At 28.2% G+C, this 17,188-nt stretch overlaps 1 protein-coding gene across 1 annotated transcript; it reads right to left on the reverse strand.

Moving 5' to 3' along the window:
• Positions 1 to 1,091: 1,091 nt before the first annotated feature.
• On the reverse strand, positions 1,092 to 10,306 carry LOC120077669 (gamma-glutamyl peptidase 5-like). The gene is made up of 4 exons (XM_039031624.1): positions 9,923 to 10,306; positions 2,845 to 2,997; positions 2,587 to 2,754; positions 1,092 to 1,540 (listed from the first exon to the last, which is right to left on the reverse strand). The coding sequence occupies exons 1-4, from the start codon at positions 10,229 to 10,231 to the stop codon at positions 1,478 to 1,480; spliced, it is 693 nt and encodes a 230-aa protein (XP_038887552.1). The 5' UTR covers positions 10,232 to 10,306; the 3' UTR covers positions 1,092 to 1,477.
• Positions 10,307 to 17,188: the final 6,882 nt, after the last annotated feature.

A 17,188-nucleotide genomic window follows, 5' to 3' on the forward strand; every position in this document is an offset into this window, starting at 1 on the left:
GTTTGTCTTCTAATTAGATTTCTGATCGAAGCCTCCATGCTCGCAATCATTTTCTCGAGATTTCTCACAAGGATGTTTTGGGAAAATTTGTGGTTGTGTTGGGAGCCCATGCTTTGCAGTAGTAATCGGTGGTAAATTGCCCTTTTGGGATGTCCATTCTCTCATCAAATCTCTCTACTTTCTCTCTAAATCTCTTCATCATTGCCCAACTGAGCAAGTGTGCCATGAGGAGGATGAACACTCAATAACATGCATAAGGGAGTTTGAAAATTCTCCACAGCGATGCCAATTATTGATACCGAAATTTAGTACCAACTATGAATTTATAATTTTCAAGAGAAATTGAACAATCACCTACACAATAAAGAAAAAATTCACATCGGTGTGGTGCTTGGCCACCGACAATCCGAAGCTCAAATTAATAATGGTTTAGAAAGTTAGAGAGTATACAAAGTTCGGGGTGTATTTTGGTGTACCTCAAATGTCATGAGCCCTCTATATTATATAGCAATGAGTTTCGTAATGATGATTCACTGATTAACTTCTCAGGTCATTAATCAAGCCGTTATTTGTGGTAAATTGTCGAATTTATTTCACTAGTGACCAAAGCATGTGCTTAAGTACAATACTTAGACATATTTTTTTTACCTTCATAGGGTCGGCCTCCTCAAGCTCTATGGTCGTCCCTATGGATCGACCTCTATACATAGGCAATTTGGTTTTATGATCGACCCTCTGAGTCGGTCTCCATACTTAGCCAAATAACTTATGGTTTGATGACCAACCCCATGGGTTGGTCTCCATAATAGGATCAACCTACATATTTAGGTATTATGGCTTTATGGTTGATCCTATTGGTCGATCTCCATACTTAACCAAATAAGTATTCAGCATTTCCAAACGAATCTACTATTGAGCTGGTATAAGACATTAGAGGACAAACTCATAAGGGAAAAGCATAAAAATATTTGATGATTGAAATTTGAAAAGAGAGCATAATAAGGAATAAAATCATTAGAGGACCAAATAGCAATAAAAAAAAATAAAAAGACTAGTTTGAAAATTGAAACAAACTTGATGAACTGATTAAAGAAGGAAAGTATAACATTGCCAAAGGATATGGGTGAAAAATGAACCTCCCATTTAACAAAATGGATCATGATAAGTTTGACAATTGGAAATAAAAACCCTAAAACAAGTTTTAACTTAGAGACCCACCATTTAATCTTTAAACCCTAAAGAAAAAGAAAAAGAAAATTACAAATTCATCCCTAAGTTGAAAGAAATTATTTTCCTGCCTCCTTCCTATTATTCAATCTGCTTCATTTGGATTTCTTCATGTATATTTCTTATATACATATTCTCTCTACTCTCCTCTCTCTCTCTCTCTATCTCTTTAATTTATCTAAAATGTTATAATATTATAATTATTATTTATCATGAGATGTTCCTTTGAGAAAGTTGATGCACAGCTTCTTCATGCCTCTCTATTTGGCTCTCCTTTTTCCACTTTAACCTTCAACTCCTTGCCATATGTTTCCTATACAGACCAATTTACAAAATTAATTATAGGAAAAAAAAACATTAAGTTGTTTTTATTAATACTATTTTGAAGTAATGATTTTTCTATTAAATGGTTGTTATTGATATTAATTACCGATCTATTTAATGAGAATATTAAGTTATCATATGAATATTAGATCATTTTTATATATATATTATCGTATAAATAAATAAATAAAAAATGACGGGAGCTCTTAATCAATGAAAACAATTAGAAGTTTCAATTGTCTATCTGTTCCTTGTCGTATTTTGAAAATTGTAGTCATTTTTTAATTATAAAAGCTAAATATATAAAAGTAATCCAAAATTTATTATAATTTCTATTAAATTCTTAAAACATGTTTAGTAACTATTTGGTTTTCTTTAAAAAAATAATAATAAGTTTATTTTCTCTCAATTTCTTATAATGTTTTACATATTTTTTTCTTAAGTAAAAGAAAAATTATATAGCCAAATTCCAAAACAAATACAAGTTTTTAAAATTATTTGTTTTTAGTTTTCATAACTTGACTCGGTTTTTTAAATTATTGCTAAAAAGTAAATAAAAAATTAAGAAATTTACAAGTAAAAATGGTGTTTAAAGACTTAATTATAAAAAAACCAAAAACTTTAAACCAAATAGATATCAAACTAGAGCTAAACTGTCATTTATTTATTTAAAAAATTCAAGAACATATTAAAGATAAAATCAAAAGTTGAAGACTCTTTAGACAATTTCCGAACCCTAGAGCCATATGAGATAACTTCTTAAACTTTAGAGGGGTGTTTGGTTCAAGAAATAAGTTAGAGGAAGTACTTGGCTCAAGAAATTCATGGACCACAACTAAACAACTTTTCAAGCCCACGACTAAACAATTTTTCTAACTTTACGATTTCATTTCTTGCTTGAGACACATCCTTAAAGACTCTTAGATAAATTTTGTACTAAATATGAGAAATAACCTAATATTTGGAATAATAGCACGTGTCAATCATCCGTAAATCTATAAAATTTATATCAAAACAATCGGACGGTAAGCATACCATGATCAAATTATGTTGGACAAGACGGTCAATGAGGTGCAAAAGAATGTCCATGGTGTACTCAGGATGGCCCTGGATGCCCATCATGTGGTCCCCATACTTGAACATTTCGATCCCAGTCTTTTCTGACCATCCGATCACTTCAGCCTTTGATGGAAGCTCCCGGACCTACACAACATTCCGTATATCGCACCGTACCAGATCATCAGGCTGAGAAGTTTTAATGTGCGGGCGAGTTCATTCAACAAACATACGTACCTCATCTCGGTGGCATTCGATCACCGATAACGTTGATGGGATCTTTAAAGATGAGAAGGCTTTTGTGGATTGCGAAACGTGTATGGTCGTGATTCCAATGTCCCAGCCTGAGTGGGCCCTCCCAGTCTTTCCCCCCAATGCACGGCACAAAACCTACACACGTCATCGACTCTATTTTTAAAATTTTGAGAAATTTGCACAAATAGCATCAAATAAAACGATGTTAGGTGTATTTTGGTGTGATCTATAAATAGTAAACATTGTACTGAAAAGAGAAGGGTATGAAATAATGAATACCATAATAACAAGAGATTTAAAATAGTAATATTATAATTAATTGTAGATTATAAAAATTAAAAATACTAACTATTATAATTGAAGCTTTCACTCTCTTGAAGATGAGACCTAAACATCCCCTTAAATTTTTTTTTGTTGTTGGTACAAAATTTAAAACTATTTATTCCTAATTTAAAAAATTGAATAAAAAAAAAAGAAAAAAAGAGTTAATATGAGCACAGTTCGTTAGATAAATATATTAACCATTATTTTAAAGGTTGATAGTTTAATCTCTTGCATTTTTTGTCGTGGAAATAAAAGAAATACTATTTTTTTTTTCTCGAATTTGACCTTTAAAAACTTTACCTTTGAAATATTTTGAACCAATAAGCTAAGTCTAGATGAATTGGATGTCACTTTCAACGTACAAGATTTTAGCTTTCAAATATTTTAGACCAATATGCCAACGTAAGACTAGATGAATTGGATGACACTCTAACGTACAGGACTTTAGCTTTCAAATATTTTGAACCATTAAACTAACTTAAGCTTAGATGAATTGGAAGGCACTAGAAAAATTTATAATATTTTATTTTCAGAAAGAAAATAGGAAAAAAGTACTTTTTTTTATCCCTAAATTTTATGTTTAATTTATGTTTAGGCCTTAGGTTTCAAAATGTTATAAATTTAGTTTTTTTTAGTTTTGTTTTAATTCATTCCATAAATTTCAAAATATTTTCAAAATATTGCAATTTCAATCTTGAAATTTAAGTTTTGTTTCAATTTGGTCCCTATGTTTCAAAATTTTATATTTTTAACCTTAAATTTTTATCAAATACTCATTTTCTATCATTGATGTCAATGTCTTTTAATTAATTTAAAATAATTATGGAGCGAAATTTTGAATTTAGTTTTAAAAGTGATGAAAAATAATGAAACTTGATTAATTATAATTCTTTTAAATTTATTAAGATACTAGCCATAAAAACAGAAAAAACGAGTATTAAGTGAAAAATCGAGATTAAAAGTACAAAACTTGAAATTTAAAGTCCAAATTGAAACAAAACTCAAATGTTTGTAACATTTTGAAACCTAAAAACTAAATTGAAACAAACTCAAAACCTAAAAATTAAATGTATAACATTTTAAAACATAAAAATCCAAATAGAAACCAAACCCAGAACTTAGAGAAAAAATAATAATTTTCTCTAAAAAAAATAAAATTGCCAAATTAAACTGATTTTTTTAATATCTTTTGAATTATTTCTTTGAATCTCTACGTCATTTTCTTTTCATTGAAAGAAATATTATAATATTACCCGATACCTATTCTTGTGTTTATTTAATCAGAAAAGCTAACAATCAACACGAGTAGAATTTGTATATATACTCACATTATATATATATATTTTTTTCGATCAAAATTTTGAATCACAAATTTCATTTTATTTTATTTTTTTTTAAGAAAAGACAATTAGATAGAAATTAAATAGACTCAATTCGCCGACTCCTCATGTAAGAGTTGATTAATTAGTCAAACAACCTCGAGGAGAATCAATTTAAATAGACTTTTTGATTATTAACACGTAAGACCTTCGTTATTTTTTCTATTTTCTATTCGTTATATATATAAAAGACCAGCCACGTCACGCCAACTAATTTCCACTTTGTTTTGTCTTTTGGGAAAAGCGTTTTTCCCACGTGCTTAGTTGGATCAGATTTTTTATTTATAAAAAGTTAATATACATGGAAACTTGAAATTCAACCACAAAAATAATACTGATTGAAAAAGAAAAATGTCTAAATCCAATTATTAATATTGGAATATAGTGCAAAATTATCATTAGACTAATAAAAAAAGTCAATGAACTACTATCAAAAAGAAAAGAAAAAAAAAAGTAAAGAAAAAATTCATTTTTTTTTTAAATAAAAAGAGCAACTCAAATTGATAAAAATACTAATTCTATCACTTATTCAAATTCAATAACTTTGAGTCAATTAATTAATTATAGAAGTAAATAACAAAATTATTATTCTCCTTTTTTTCAAAAAGAAAAATGGTACTCTTACTGAAGAAGTTCAAATGAGGTTTATGTGATTCTAATTTAGAAAAAAAATTATAATTTCTTTTCATATTTTTATTTTGTTTCTTTTTGTCTTTTAGGAATATCATGATATATGGAAGTAGTTTTTTTCTATTTTTAATTTTTTAAAATATAGCAAACTTATTTGTGTTATGACAATGTAATCTAACATCAAATATGCACTATCAACTTCAAGATTAGAATTCGATCTACATCCTATATATTATCAAGAAAAATAATAATATATAGTTATCAAACAAACCCATCAAATTTGTTTTTAAAATAAAAAGAAAGAAAAAAAATTTCTTGAAAAAATAAAAATAAATAAAACAAATTACCCTTAATTTTGCTTGTGAATCTATATGATTATTGCACACAAAAATTAATCAGATTTTAAATAATTTTATTGTAGACCATAGCTTTATATCTATAACACAAAAGTCACTTTCTCTTTCTCCATGTGACTATTTAATAATGAATTATAATTAAATGCTATATCAAATGCTTTTTTTTAAGATAATTAAATACTTTTTTTTATTGGTCAAGATTTTGGCTTAGTTATTATTATGCATGTAATGTGTGCAAAAAAGCTACACCTACTCTCATTGGAGAAATGACCCATGATCCACCACATGGTTTATGTCTAAAAATTTCTCTTAGTTTTTATTTTTTAAATAAATTGACCACTTTTTCACTATCATTTTGTCTTAACATAGAATATATCTTCTCTTTTTTTTACCTGGAGTTTTGTGTAAACTTGGGGTTGTTTTTCTTTGGGGTGAGCATAAAAGCATTCAAAACCGGTTTGATAAATCAAAATCGATCAAATTGAGGTTGGTCAGTCATGACTAGGACTCAGTATTTTCGATTTTCATAAAAAAAAAATGATTAATTTAAATTTTAAAAAAATTACAAATACGTTAACCTAACAATAGCAATTCATCATTTCATCTTTCATCTTCATTTACTTTGGCTTTGATTGTAAATAAAAAAAAAAAATAAAAAGGACAAAACCGACCAACCAAACCGTCATCGGATTCCATGCACTTTTTTGGTCGATTTTTTGTGTCGGTTTAGGGACCGAACGATGCACACCTCTAGGTTTTTTTTTTTTTGTATTTTGTTTTTTTTTTAAAGAAAAGATAGAGGTAAGAGAAATAATTTGTAACATATTTTTAAAACATAATTTGTCAATATATAATATTCTTTTTTTTCTTTTATAGAATTGCAATTCAAACAAATAAGTGAAGATTCAAGATTTATATGAGGACTCAAAGCTTTCCCCTTAAAAGACAGGTTGTTAGATTAATATACATAGTTTAAATGGTTGTAACTTTTAAAATAATTAAATTTCAATAAATTTTAATTTAAATTTGAAAAAGAAAATTAGTGTTTGGTAAAATAATACAATATTGCTGTGATTTAGCTATAAGAACTAAATTAGACCTATTGTTTCCATTATTGTATTAGTGGTATTAATATCTGTTTTATTCCGAGTTAATTGTTTAAGAATTTATTTGCTTTAGATTGCTACTTTTTATTTAATCAAAATTATTTTTTAAAAAAATTAGAAAAATAATTGTTATAAAATAGAACTCAATGAATCACATTTTATATAAGATAAAATATATTGAAATATTAAAAAAAAAACCAAAATATTAAAATTTTAGACTTTGTTTGGTAACCAATTCGTTTTTTGGTTTTGGTTTTCGAAAATTAAGTCTATTTCCTCGCATTTTCTTAGTCAACAAAAAAACAAAAATAAGTTTTTAAAACTACTTTTTTAGTTTTCAAAATTTGACTTGTCTTTTGAAAACATGGGTAAAAAGTAGATAAGAAACAAGAATTTCAAGAGTGAGACGAAAGTTTGTAAGCTTAATTTTTAAAAAAGATAAAAAAAACTAAGATCCCGTTTGGCAATCATTTTTTTTCATTTTAAAAAATTAAGCCTATAAACACTATTCTACCTCTAAATTTCTTCTTTTGTTATCTACTTTTCACCAATTATTTAAAAAATGAAATCAAATTTTAAGAATTAAAAAAAGTAACTTTCAAAAAGTTGTTTTTGTTTTTGGAATTTGGTTAAGAAATCAACCACTGTATTTAAGAAAGATACAAATTATTATAAGAAATGTGATAAAATAGACTTAATTTAAAAAAAAAAAAAACAAAAAACCAAATGATTATCAAACGAGATCTAAAAAAATTACAGAATCATACCATATTTATTAGGAAATATGACTTATTTTTTTGAAAGTTGGCTTTAAAAGCTGTTAAAAGTACCTGATTTTGCACCAAAGAGGAAAGTTTAAAACTAATTTTAGATAAACTTATATTGATTTTGCACGTAAAGAGGAAAAAAATTGCTTTTGACCTTTGGAAAAGCAAATAACATAAACAGCGCACAAAAGAAGTAAAATTCTATAATTATGGTATATAGTATTTGAAAATTGGTAAAATTCTATAATTATGGTATATATATAATTATGGCATTTAGATTAATAGCATAAAATAATTACAATGTCTAAAAATAGGAAAAAGGTTTAATATTTTACTAAAATGACGTAATCCAAAAAAAATAATAATAATAATAACGTGATCCAAAATCAAGCTCGAATAAATGTAATTTACAATATAAAAGGAGAGAAAAAAATTTAAAAAAAAAGGTACCTTTTAATTTCTGGGTTTGATATAATCAGTGAACTTTTTCTAAAAATGGAAAATCAGTGTATTTAATGACATTCTTTGAAGCTTAATGACACGTTTTTACTTTTATATATATTATTTCTTGGCCATCTTAATTATTTTATTAATTTTCATTAGTATCACTAATGATAATAAAGTCAAAGCATACGTTCTTTCAATCGTAAGCCAATATATATATGAATTTTCAATTGTCAAACAAAAAGGGGAAAAAATAAATTTACCCTTTAATTATCTCATTAATTTTAATAACTTTGAACATTCTTTTTTGTTTTTTTAGAAAAAATTCTACTTGATAAATTTGAAACTACCAACTCCAATAAAGGGTCATACTATAATTAATATCTTTCTCTTTTAAATATATTTTTGAATTTTGTGGATGATTATAAACATTTAATAAATCCATTTTTATAATAAAATTATTCATTAGCAAGAATTTTCAAAATGTCCAAACCGAGTACAGCTCAATCGATATTTGAATGGGCTAATAATGATGAGATTTATAGTTCAAATCCTTCTACTCTCATTGGACTTAAAAAAACAAAGATTTTCAATTATTCATACAGGAAAGCAAAGATTTAAGTCTAAGATATTATTCAATCAAATTATGCTTATATTATTTTTTTGAGATATTTAATCTTTTTGTTCGTATTTAAATTTAGGTCAAATATCAATTTATACTCCTAAACTTTGGAAGTTATATTATTTTGAACCTAGACTAAGAATTATATCGATTTAAACACTGAATTTTCATAAATATATCAATTTAAACTCTAAACTTTCATAATTATATCAATATAAAGTCTAAACTTTTGTAAGTATATCAAAATAAAACATGATAAAAAGTTTGAATTGATATATTTACGAAAGTTCAGAATTTAAATCGATACAGTTATAAAGATTTTAGATTTAAATTGATATAATTATTAATTTCGATTTAAATTGATATTTACAAGTAACATTATGGCTAAAGTCAGATAGTTTTAAATTTAATAGTTGGATTAAAATTTTGTTTATTGGATAAATTTTGTTCTCTTAAATTTAATTTTAAGGAGTTATTAACTCCACAAACAGAAATTCAATTTAAAATTAACTCATATTAAAAAATAATAATAATGAATAAATAAATAAATAAAAGGTGTGTGCCCCGACCAACATATGAAAAGCGCCGTTACTGTTTATACAGTACACTGATAAAACAAACGGCACAATACATTTTCGGCTTTTTGTTGTTTTCCTCTAATTAATAAAATATAATAAAATATTTTTATCCCACCAGATTCCCTTGTCGCCTGCTATTTTTTTTTTCCTTTGTTTCTCGAAAAAAAAAATAGTTATTATATTGTATAGAAATTCTTTTTAAAAATAATTAAGTGTATAACCATATATTTTTTCTAGAAAAATGATGGGATCTATCAGTTTTATAAGGTCTAAATTTTGTTATACTCGTAAATTCTGTGCTATAACCACAAATAAAAAAAAAACATTACCAAACCCATCCAACTCAGCTTTCTATTTTGATTGCAAGTTCTAACAATTTTTTTTTTTAACTTTTTAAACTTTTATGTTCTCAACTAAAAAGAACAGTGCCAACTATACATTAAGAACGTGTGTGGTCCAAAAATAATCGAATCACATACTCTTACTTTATTTATAATGTGACTAATTTTAACATTTTCAAAATTATCCACAATATGTCGATATAGATATTTTATTAATTTATATTTATTTTTCTAAAAATAATTCTTTCTACCATGTTATATAATTCTTAAACAATACTAACATGTTTAATGATGAATCAAGAATAATTCTATTGTGAATTTTTTTTCGATCTAGATACTACTCTCATTCTTTTAATTCATGTTCGAATTTTCAACGATTAATTATCCATTAATGATGATCTCTTATCATTTAATAGTCATTAATGAAAAAAAAATTATAGTCAGACCTAAAAAGTGAGTAAAAAAATATAATTCAAAAATTGAAGGGCTAAAATTGTAATATTTTGGACGTACCTGGTGGCCGAAGCAAATTCCGAGGACCTTTTTCTTCAAGGCATTCAACTTCTTTAACAAAAGAAGAAGCTGACAGATCCAAGGATCATTAGAATGGGCGTCGCTGCAACTACCGGTGACGACGAACCCGTCGTAGATTCCGATATCGGCGTCGTCGGGGAAGTGACCGGCGGCGACTCTATAAGAGTCCCAAATTTCGCCTTCTTCGCCCAACATTCTGAGGAAAACCCCAAAATACCCTCCGTATTTCTTTTTGACGTAGTCTGAATCCTCTGCACATAGCAGCAAGGCAAATCGCTTTTCCACCATTTTTACCGGCCGGCGAGCTTTCTCTCTCTGGGATTTTAGAGAGAGAAAGAGAGGGAGGGGGCTATTTTTTTTTTCTATTTTCAATATTTACAACCTTCATTTGCCTATTACCTATTTGGGTTTTTATTTTTTTTTTTTAAGAAAAAAAAAATTAAATTCTCTCATCTTGAATTATAACCAAAAAAAAAAAAAAAAAAAAGTTTGGATTTGTTTCTATATTTAAAAAAATTTAGAATGGATTTGATAGATAATCTGAATTCTGTTTTTCAAAAATGATTTTTTAATTATGTGAACTCAAATAGTATAAATTTTCAAACCAACATTTTTATATTTTCAGTTTATCTTGATTTTTTAGTATAACTACTTATTGGGAGATAGATGATTAAACCACTAACTTTAAGAGAAATGGGTCATGTCGAATTACTAAAGAAATGTGTCATGTCAATTACTGTTGAACTAATCTCAACTCTAGGCAATATATCTCGATTTTGATAATGAAAGGGTTAAAAGTGTTAATAGATACATTATTTCATGTTAAACTATATTTATTTTTATACAAAATTTGTAATATAAAACATGCCTATAAATAAATTAATAAAATTTCATATTTAACTTTACATTTAATGGGTAACTACTCTACAATTAATTTTATGGTTTATAAATATATTATTGAACAACATTTTGGACATCAATCGATTGAGTTGGTATCCAGTTTCTCAATTGCCCACAAAACACATGTGACATAATTACAAATATGAAATATAATTCTATTTTAATTGAATCATTTGTTTTTTCAAATTTATGCTTATATATTGAAAAGGACAACGGATCCTCCACCGATGATATTGTCCACTTTGGGTATAAATTCTTATGACTTTTCTTTTGGAACCACCCAAAAGGTCTCATACCAATTGAGATAATTGTTCATACTTATATACTCATAATCATTCTTTTTCCAAACGAATTTAGGCTTTTGTTTGAACTCCTAATAACATATATTGTCAACGAAACTCAAAATTTCAATTTTATAGATATATCTATTAAGGTATCGACAATCAATTGATATTCCAATCAATAACAAATTTCAAATTATATATAAAAAAAATTAAGCTAATATTTAAGTTTCTTCATATTATAAACAAGGTTACATATCATATTACGAGTATTTATACATTAGTGTGAATATCAACTTCAATGTATATGTCATTGCTAAAGAAATATGAGATTTAAATCTCTCAATCCAACTATATATTAGTCAAAAAATTTAATAAAGTATTTATCATTTTATACCGGTGATTAATCAACTTTTTTTTAATGTATTTTATGGATATTTATATAAGATATTGGACATATCGACTAATCATTTTTAATATCAATATCAAATCTTTTGATTTATAGATATTTCGAGATACCACGGAATCTTTTACTTTTAAAGCTTCAATATAATTTTATTATTATTATAGTAGTTGAATTTTAGTTAACATGACTACATGAGCATTGAGTATAGACTAGCTGTGGAGACATTTCTCCATGTTTATTCATTTCGAGTACAATAGATGTGAGAAAATTCAAATCACAAGATAATCGCATAGAATGAAGATCCCAAGTTATGCTAGTTAAGTACTTCTCAACCCATTTGACAGATTTAGCTACTCATGCGTAATGTACAGAGAGTGATCAAATATAAAGATGAAAGTCTTCTTAATCATTAATGATCTATTTGATTGACAATCCAGATTCTATTTTATATTTTTAGATTTATTGAGTTTAGCAAATATGTGTTTAACAGACAATCCAAATTCTATTTCTAAAAACTATTTTCGGATTCTAGGATCCAAACAAGATCTTGCATTATGAATTTTAAAGTGTAATATTTCAAAAAAAGATTTAAAAAAAGATTTAAAAATATAGTATGTCATGTCATAAACTCAAATCATTTTTCCAAATAAAAAATATATTATAAATTATATAATTGTTACAAAATACTAATTATTCTAGAAATTTTAATATAGAACATGTTCATAAAATATTAATAATTTTTTATTGTCAATTGATATTTAGTGGATAACTACAACTAGTTTCATGATTTATAAATATAATATCAAATACATCTTAAACAATTATTTAAATTACAATCTAATTTTAGAATCTGCTATTAAACATATATCAAAAAACATAAAACACAATTATGTTTTTATTAAATATCTTGTTTTCAGATTTCTGTTTTTAGATTCTTATTAAATAGGCTCTAATATGTTCGTATAACAGTTGAGTTGTTCGGATAATTTTACTTCAAGTTAAAAAGGTTTAAATTTTCAACTTCATATTTTGTGTACTTAAATAAAACAAAAATGATAATGAGTTTGGAAACGGATTAATTCGTGGATTCCTATTTTGGTTCTATGAATTATTTGTGAATATTCACGTTTTGTTAATTAAATTACCAAAAGTGTAGTTTTTTTTTCCTTTCGTCCAGCTTCTGTCATACCAAAAAAAAAAAAAAAAAAAAAAAAAAAAAAAAAAAAAAAAAAGTAAAACAATAATATGAGTCATTAAGCCAAATGAATGATGTTTTAGGAAAAATATGAATTTATACTCTGAATTTTAGGGATTGTATCAATTTAAATGTTGAATTAATATATATCAATTTAATCCTTCATTATGTTTCATTTGAAAAAAAATCTCATGTGATACTTATAATTGTATCAATTAAACTCTTAAATTTTTATAAATGAATTCATTTAGACTCTTAGTAAATATTTCCTTTGAGAATTGCACGTTGATTTACTCTAATTGCTCATTATTTATAACAAATATTTGAAGAAAGTCTATATGTGTTTGAGAATTAATGCATTCATAATTTTCGAAAGTAATCATAATGAATTATCTAAATTGATTGACTTATGAAAATTTAAAAGTTTAATTAACTCAAATTATAAGTTTCATACGATATTGGTGGATCAAAATTTGGAGAAGAGTATAAATTGATATACTTACGAAAGTTCAGAGTTTAAATTGATGTAATTTAATAATTTTATTTTATTCGAGTTTAACAATAAATATATCTATTAATTTTTAAATAACGACTTATCAACTAATTGACACAATCTCATTTAAAAAGAAATTATTTGAAATTCATGAATTTTTCCTCCCTCATTAAAATGGCTTGAAAAAAATTAATACATAGAAAGTAAAATTAGAATTTAGAAATGACATTATGAGATAAAATTGTCATCATACAACGTGTTATTTTTGTAGCTTTAAAGGTAATAATTTGTTTCCCACCTATAACCTAAAGTTAGTTAATTTAAAAGATTTTTTTTTAAAAAAATTTACTTCCTTCTCTTTCTTTCACTTTTTCCATATAATTTCATGAAAATTAAATATAAATTTGAATAAAGAGAATAGAAAAAGACTATGCAAAATAAATATGGTCAAAATTTAAAGAATATTACTTTGTTACCTTAACTTTTCCTTTGGTGGTGATTCACTCCAAGATATTAATGTTAAAAGTTAAATAAATAAATAAATAAATAATTTTCTTCCATGTGAAAGAATATATATTATTTTATGATAAAAACACATCACTTCATGGTGACTTTATTATTGGAAATCAATTTTATATCTAATACTTTTTTCTTTTTTTTTTTTTTTGTAAATTGATTACTGAAGTTATTTTTTTTTATAAATAAATTCTTAAGAATTAGATATATCTATATGTGAGAGTTTTTGAACCTAATTTTAATAGCCAAAAAATAAAGAATGAACATCAAGATATATAATGGTTTAACCAATTTGGTCTACATCCATGAACCAACTTGAATTAATTTTATTATGAGCAATAAGAAATTTACAAATTATGAATAATCAACAATTCATCAATCTGTAATTCTAATATCCATTGATATCGAGAGATCCACAAACAACGTCTGAAACCGAGAACAACTCGTTGCAAAATAAATAGCCCAAAATCGTGCACTACCGCCTCTGACCGACGAACCATGTGCAAATCCGCGCGTGACCCTCTGTCATTAACAACCGGCAAGCCCACGCCGGACCCAGCACCCGTCAGAATCCACCGGAACTAACCGGCGACAGTACTGCGAACCGGAACTCACGCGCACCAGACGATAGCCAAACCCACACCGCCGAACCGGAACCCACCACTTGCTCAGATCGGAAAACTCTTACCCGTCACCCACGCTTACGCCGCGGACTCACGCCCACCGATAGACCCACGATCGGATGATACCCGCTTCAGACAGTTGCCGCTTTTCTTCTTCACGGACGGCTGCGTTTTCCCCTCTGTTCAGACGGCTGCGTTTCACTTCAGACAGCTGCAGTGTTTTTCCCTTCAGCTCCCAAAAGGTCACGATTTTGGCCCTAACTAGGAGAAGATATGAATAATTACAAAAATGTCATTTGCCTTTAATTAACAGTACGTCATTGGGTCTTTAATTTCACCAAAAATCCAAAATACCTAGTTATTTTCTACAAATCTCCTTCGTAACAATTGTTAAGCTGATTCTCTAATCTTCTTATCATCCAGATTTAATATTCAACCCATCTAATAGGTATTTAAACCTATGGGCTGGAAGAATCTTAGTTAACATAAATTCTCAACTGTATGAACCTTGACCAGTTCAACATTGGCCACAACTTCTCTGATAAAATGAAATTTGACATCGATATGCTTAGACCATTCGTGATAGATGGATTCTTCGCAGATGAATAGCACTCTGGCTATCGCAATGGACGATAAGAATGAACTCCTGTGACAACAACTCACCAACTATCCTTTTCAACCACATTGCCTCTTTCACAGCTTCACCCACTGAAATATACTCTGACTCAGTAGTAGAAAAAGCAAGACAAAACAACAACTAACTGTAGAGCAACCTTCCAACTGACCACATTACCAAACAAACGAAAAATGTGATCTGATAGAGACCTTCTTTTATCAAGGTCTGCAGCGTAATTTGCATCTGTGAAGCCTTCCAACAGTGCTGATTTATCACAATCCCTGCTAAACCACAATGATACACTGGCACTACCTTTCAAATATCGAAGCACCCATTTACCTACATTCCAATGCTCCTTCCCAGGATTTGACATAAACCTACTTATCATACTCATAGTATATCCTAAGTCAGGCCTAGTACAAATCATCAAATACATAATACTTCCAACAGCATTACAATAGGAACATTAGCCATCTCTAACCTTTCTTGTTCAGTAACAGGATACTGAGATGAAGAAAGCCTAAAATGAGATGCTAAGGATGTCGAAACTGCTTTACAACCAGACATATTATACTTCTCAAGCAGTTTATGCACATAACTCTCATGCAAAATGGTTAACAAACCTTTCTCCCTATCTCTTTTCACATCCATGCCTAGGATCCTTTTTAGTTCACCTAAATCTTTCATCTCAAATTCACTACTCAATTTTTTCTTGAGATCACAAATTTCAGAATAATCCTTAGGCATTAGAATTATATCATCTACATACAGAAGTAGATAAGTATATGTACCTTTCTGAGATAGTTTCCACGCAGGCATCATAAGAGCTCCTGTGAAACTCTTGCTTCAGAATAAAGCTGTCAAACCTAATATACTACTGTCTCGGTGATTGCTTCATTTCATAGATGNATATACTACTGTCTCGGTGATTGCTTCATTTCATAGATGGACTTGTGAAGACGAAAAACCATGTCTTCCTTTCCTTTCACCTCATAGCCCTTAGGTTGAGCCATGTAGATCACTTTCTCCAATTCACCATGAAGGAAAGTTGTGGTGACGTCCATCTGTTCAACAGATATATCAAAGTGAACAATAATAGATAAAATTAAATGAATAGACGAATGCCTCACCGCCGGAGAGAAAATCTCATGAAAGTCAACTCCCTCCTTTTAAGTGTAGCCCTTGGCTACCAGTCTAGCCTTATACCTAAGCTTGCTACCACCTCCTGTATCTGGCTTGATTTTATAAATCCACTTTGACCGAATGAGTTTCTGATTAGGGGGCTTTGGAACCCATGACCATGTCTGATTCTTTTGTAATGAGAACAACTCTGCTTCCATAGCATTCTTCTATTGTTCCTTCGAATCAGATACAATAGCCTCTTCAAAAGTAAGAGACTCTACTTCATTACTGTCAGCTGCACAAGTAAGAGTATAAGCAACTAAATTAGCATATCCATACCTCGTAGAAGCCTGCCTCACCCGTTGAGGCCTAACACGTGTAAGTTGATAGTTCCATAGGTCACAGCTACTTGAGCTTTCTTTACCGAAAGCTCCCTCATCAATCAAAGTCCTCTGCAGTTGAGGCTGGCTACCATCAGAACTGGATGATTGATCACTGGAATCACCTAAACTAACTGATGGTCGTGCTTTAGAATCAATTCTAACATCTGCCTCAACCTGATCAACAATCTGCTGTTTCTCCTGCTCTTTGACACGAAATGGCATCTCTGTTTCATTAAAGGTCACATCTCTGGTGATAATACATTTATTTCTGCCCTCTTTCAAGCACCAAAGTTTATATCCTTTAACACCCTGAGGATAGCCAATAAACATACATTTCAGTGCCCTCTTATTCAACTTTCTTTCCTTAACATGAGCATAAGCTGAACATCCAAACATTCTGAGAGGATCCAAGCTTGGAGCTTTTCCTGTCCATATCTCCTGAGGAGTCTTTAGCCTAAAGTGGAAGACGGACTCCTATTAATAAGATAACAGGCTGTTTGGACAGCTTACCCCCAAAACTTCAAGAGTAATGAAGTATTTGTCAAGAGACATCTTGTACGCTCTATAATTGTTCTATTGAACCTCTCAGCTAAACCATTCTGATGTGGAGTGTACGTAATAGTGAAATGCCTCGTAATTCCCTTAGATTTGCAAAATTTATCAAATTTGTGATTCACAAATTCTAAACCATTATCTGTCCTCAGATACTT

The sequence above is a fragment of the Benincasa hispida genome, chromosome 5, assembly GCF_009727055.1.
Source record: "Benincasa hispida cultivar B227 chromosome 5, ASM972705v1, whole genome shotgun sequence".
Taxonomy (NCBI): Eukaryota; Viridiplantae; Streptophyta; class Magnoliopsida; order Cucurbitales; family Cucurbitaceae; genus Benincasa; species Benincasa hispida.

What these genes read in the sequence shown, in the direction of transcription:
- LOC120077669 (XM_039031624.1), bottom strand. Translation starts at nt 10,231, where the DNA reads ATGGTGGAAAAGCGATTTGCCTTGCTGCTATGTGCAGAGGATTCAGAC. An exon ending in GAATTTGCTTCGGCCACCAG is followed by an intron (nt 2,998 to 9,922) that starts GTACGTCCAAAA and finishes TGACGTGTGTAG; the next exon opens with GTTTTGTGCCGTGCATTGGG. An exon ending in TCGAATGCCACCGAGATGAG is followed by an intron (nt 2,755 to 2,844) that starts GTACGTATGTTT and finishes AATGTTGTGTAG; the next exon opens with GTCCGGGAGCTTCCATCAAA.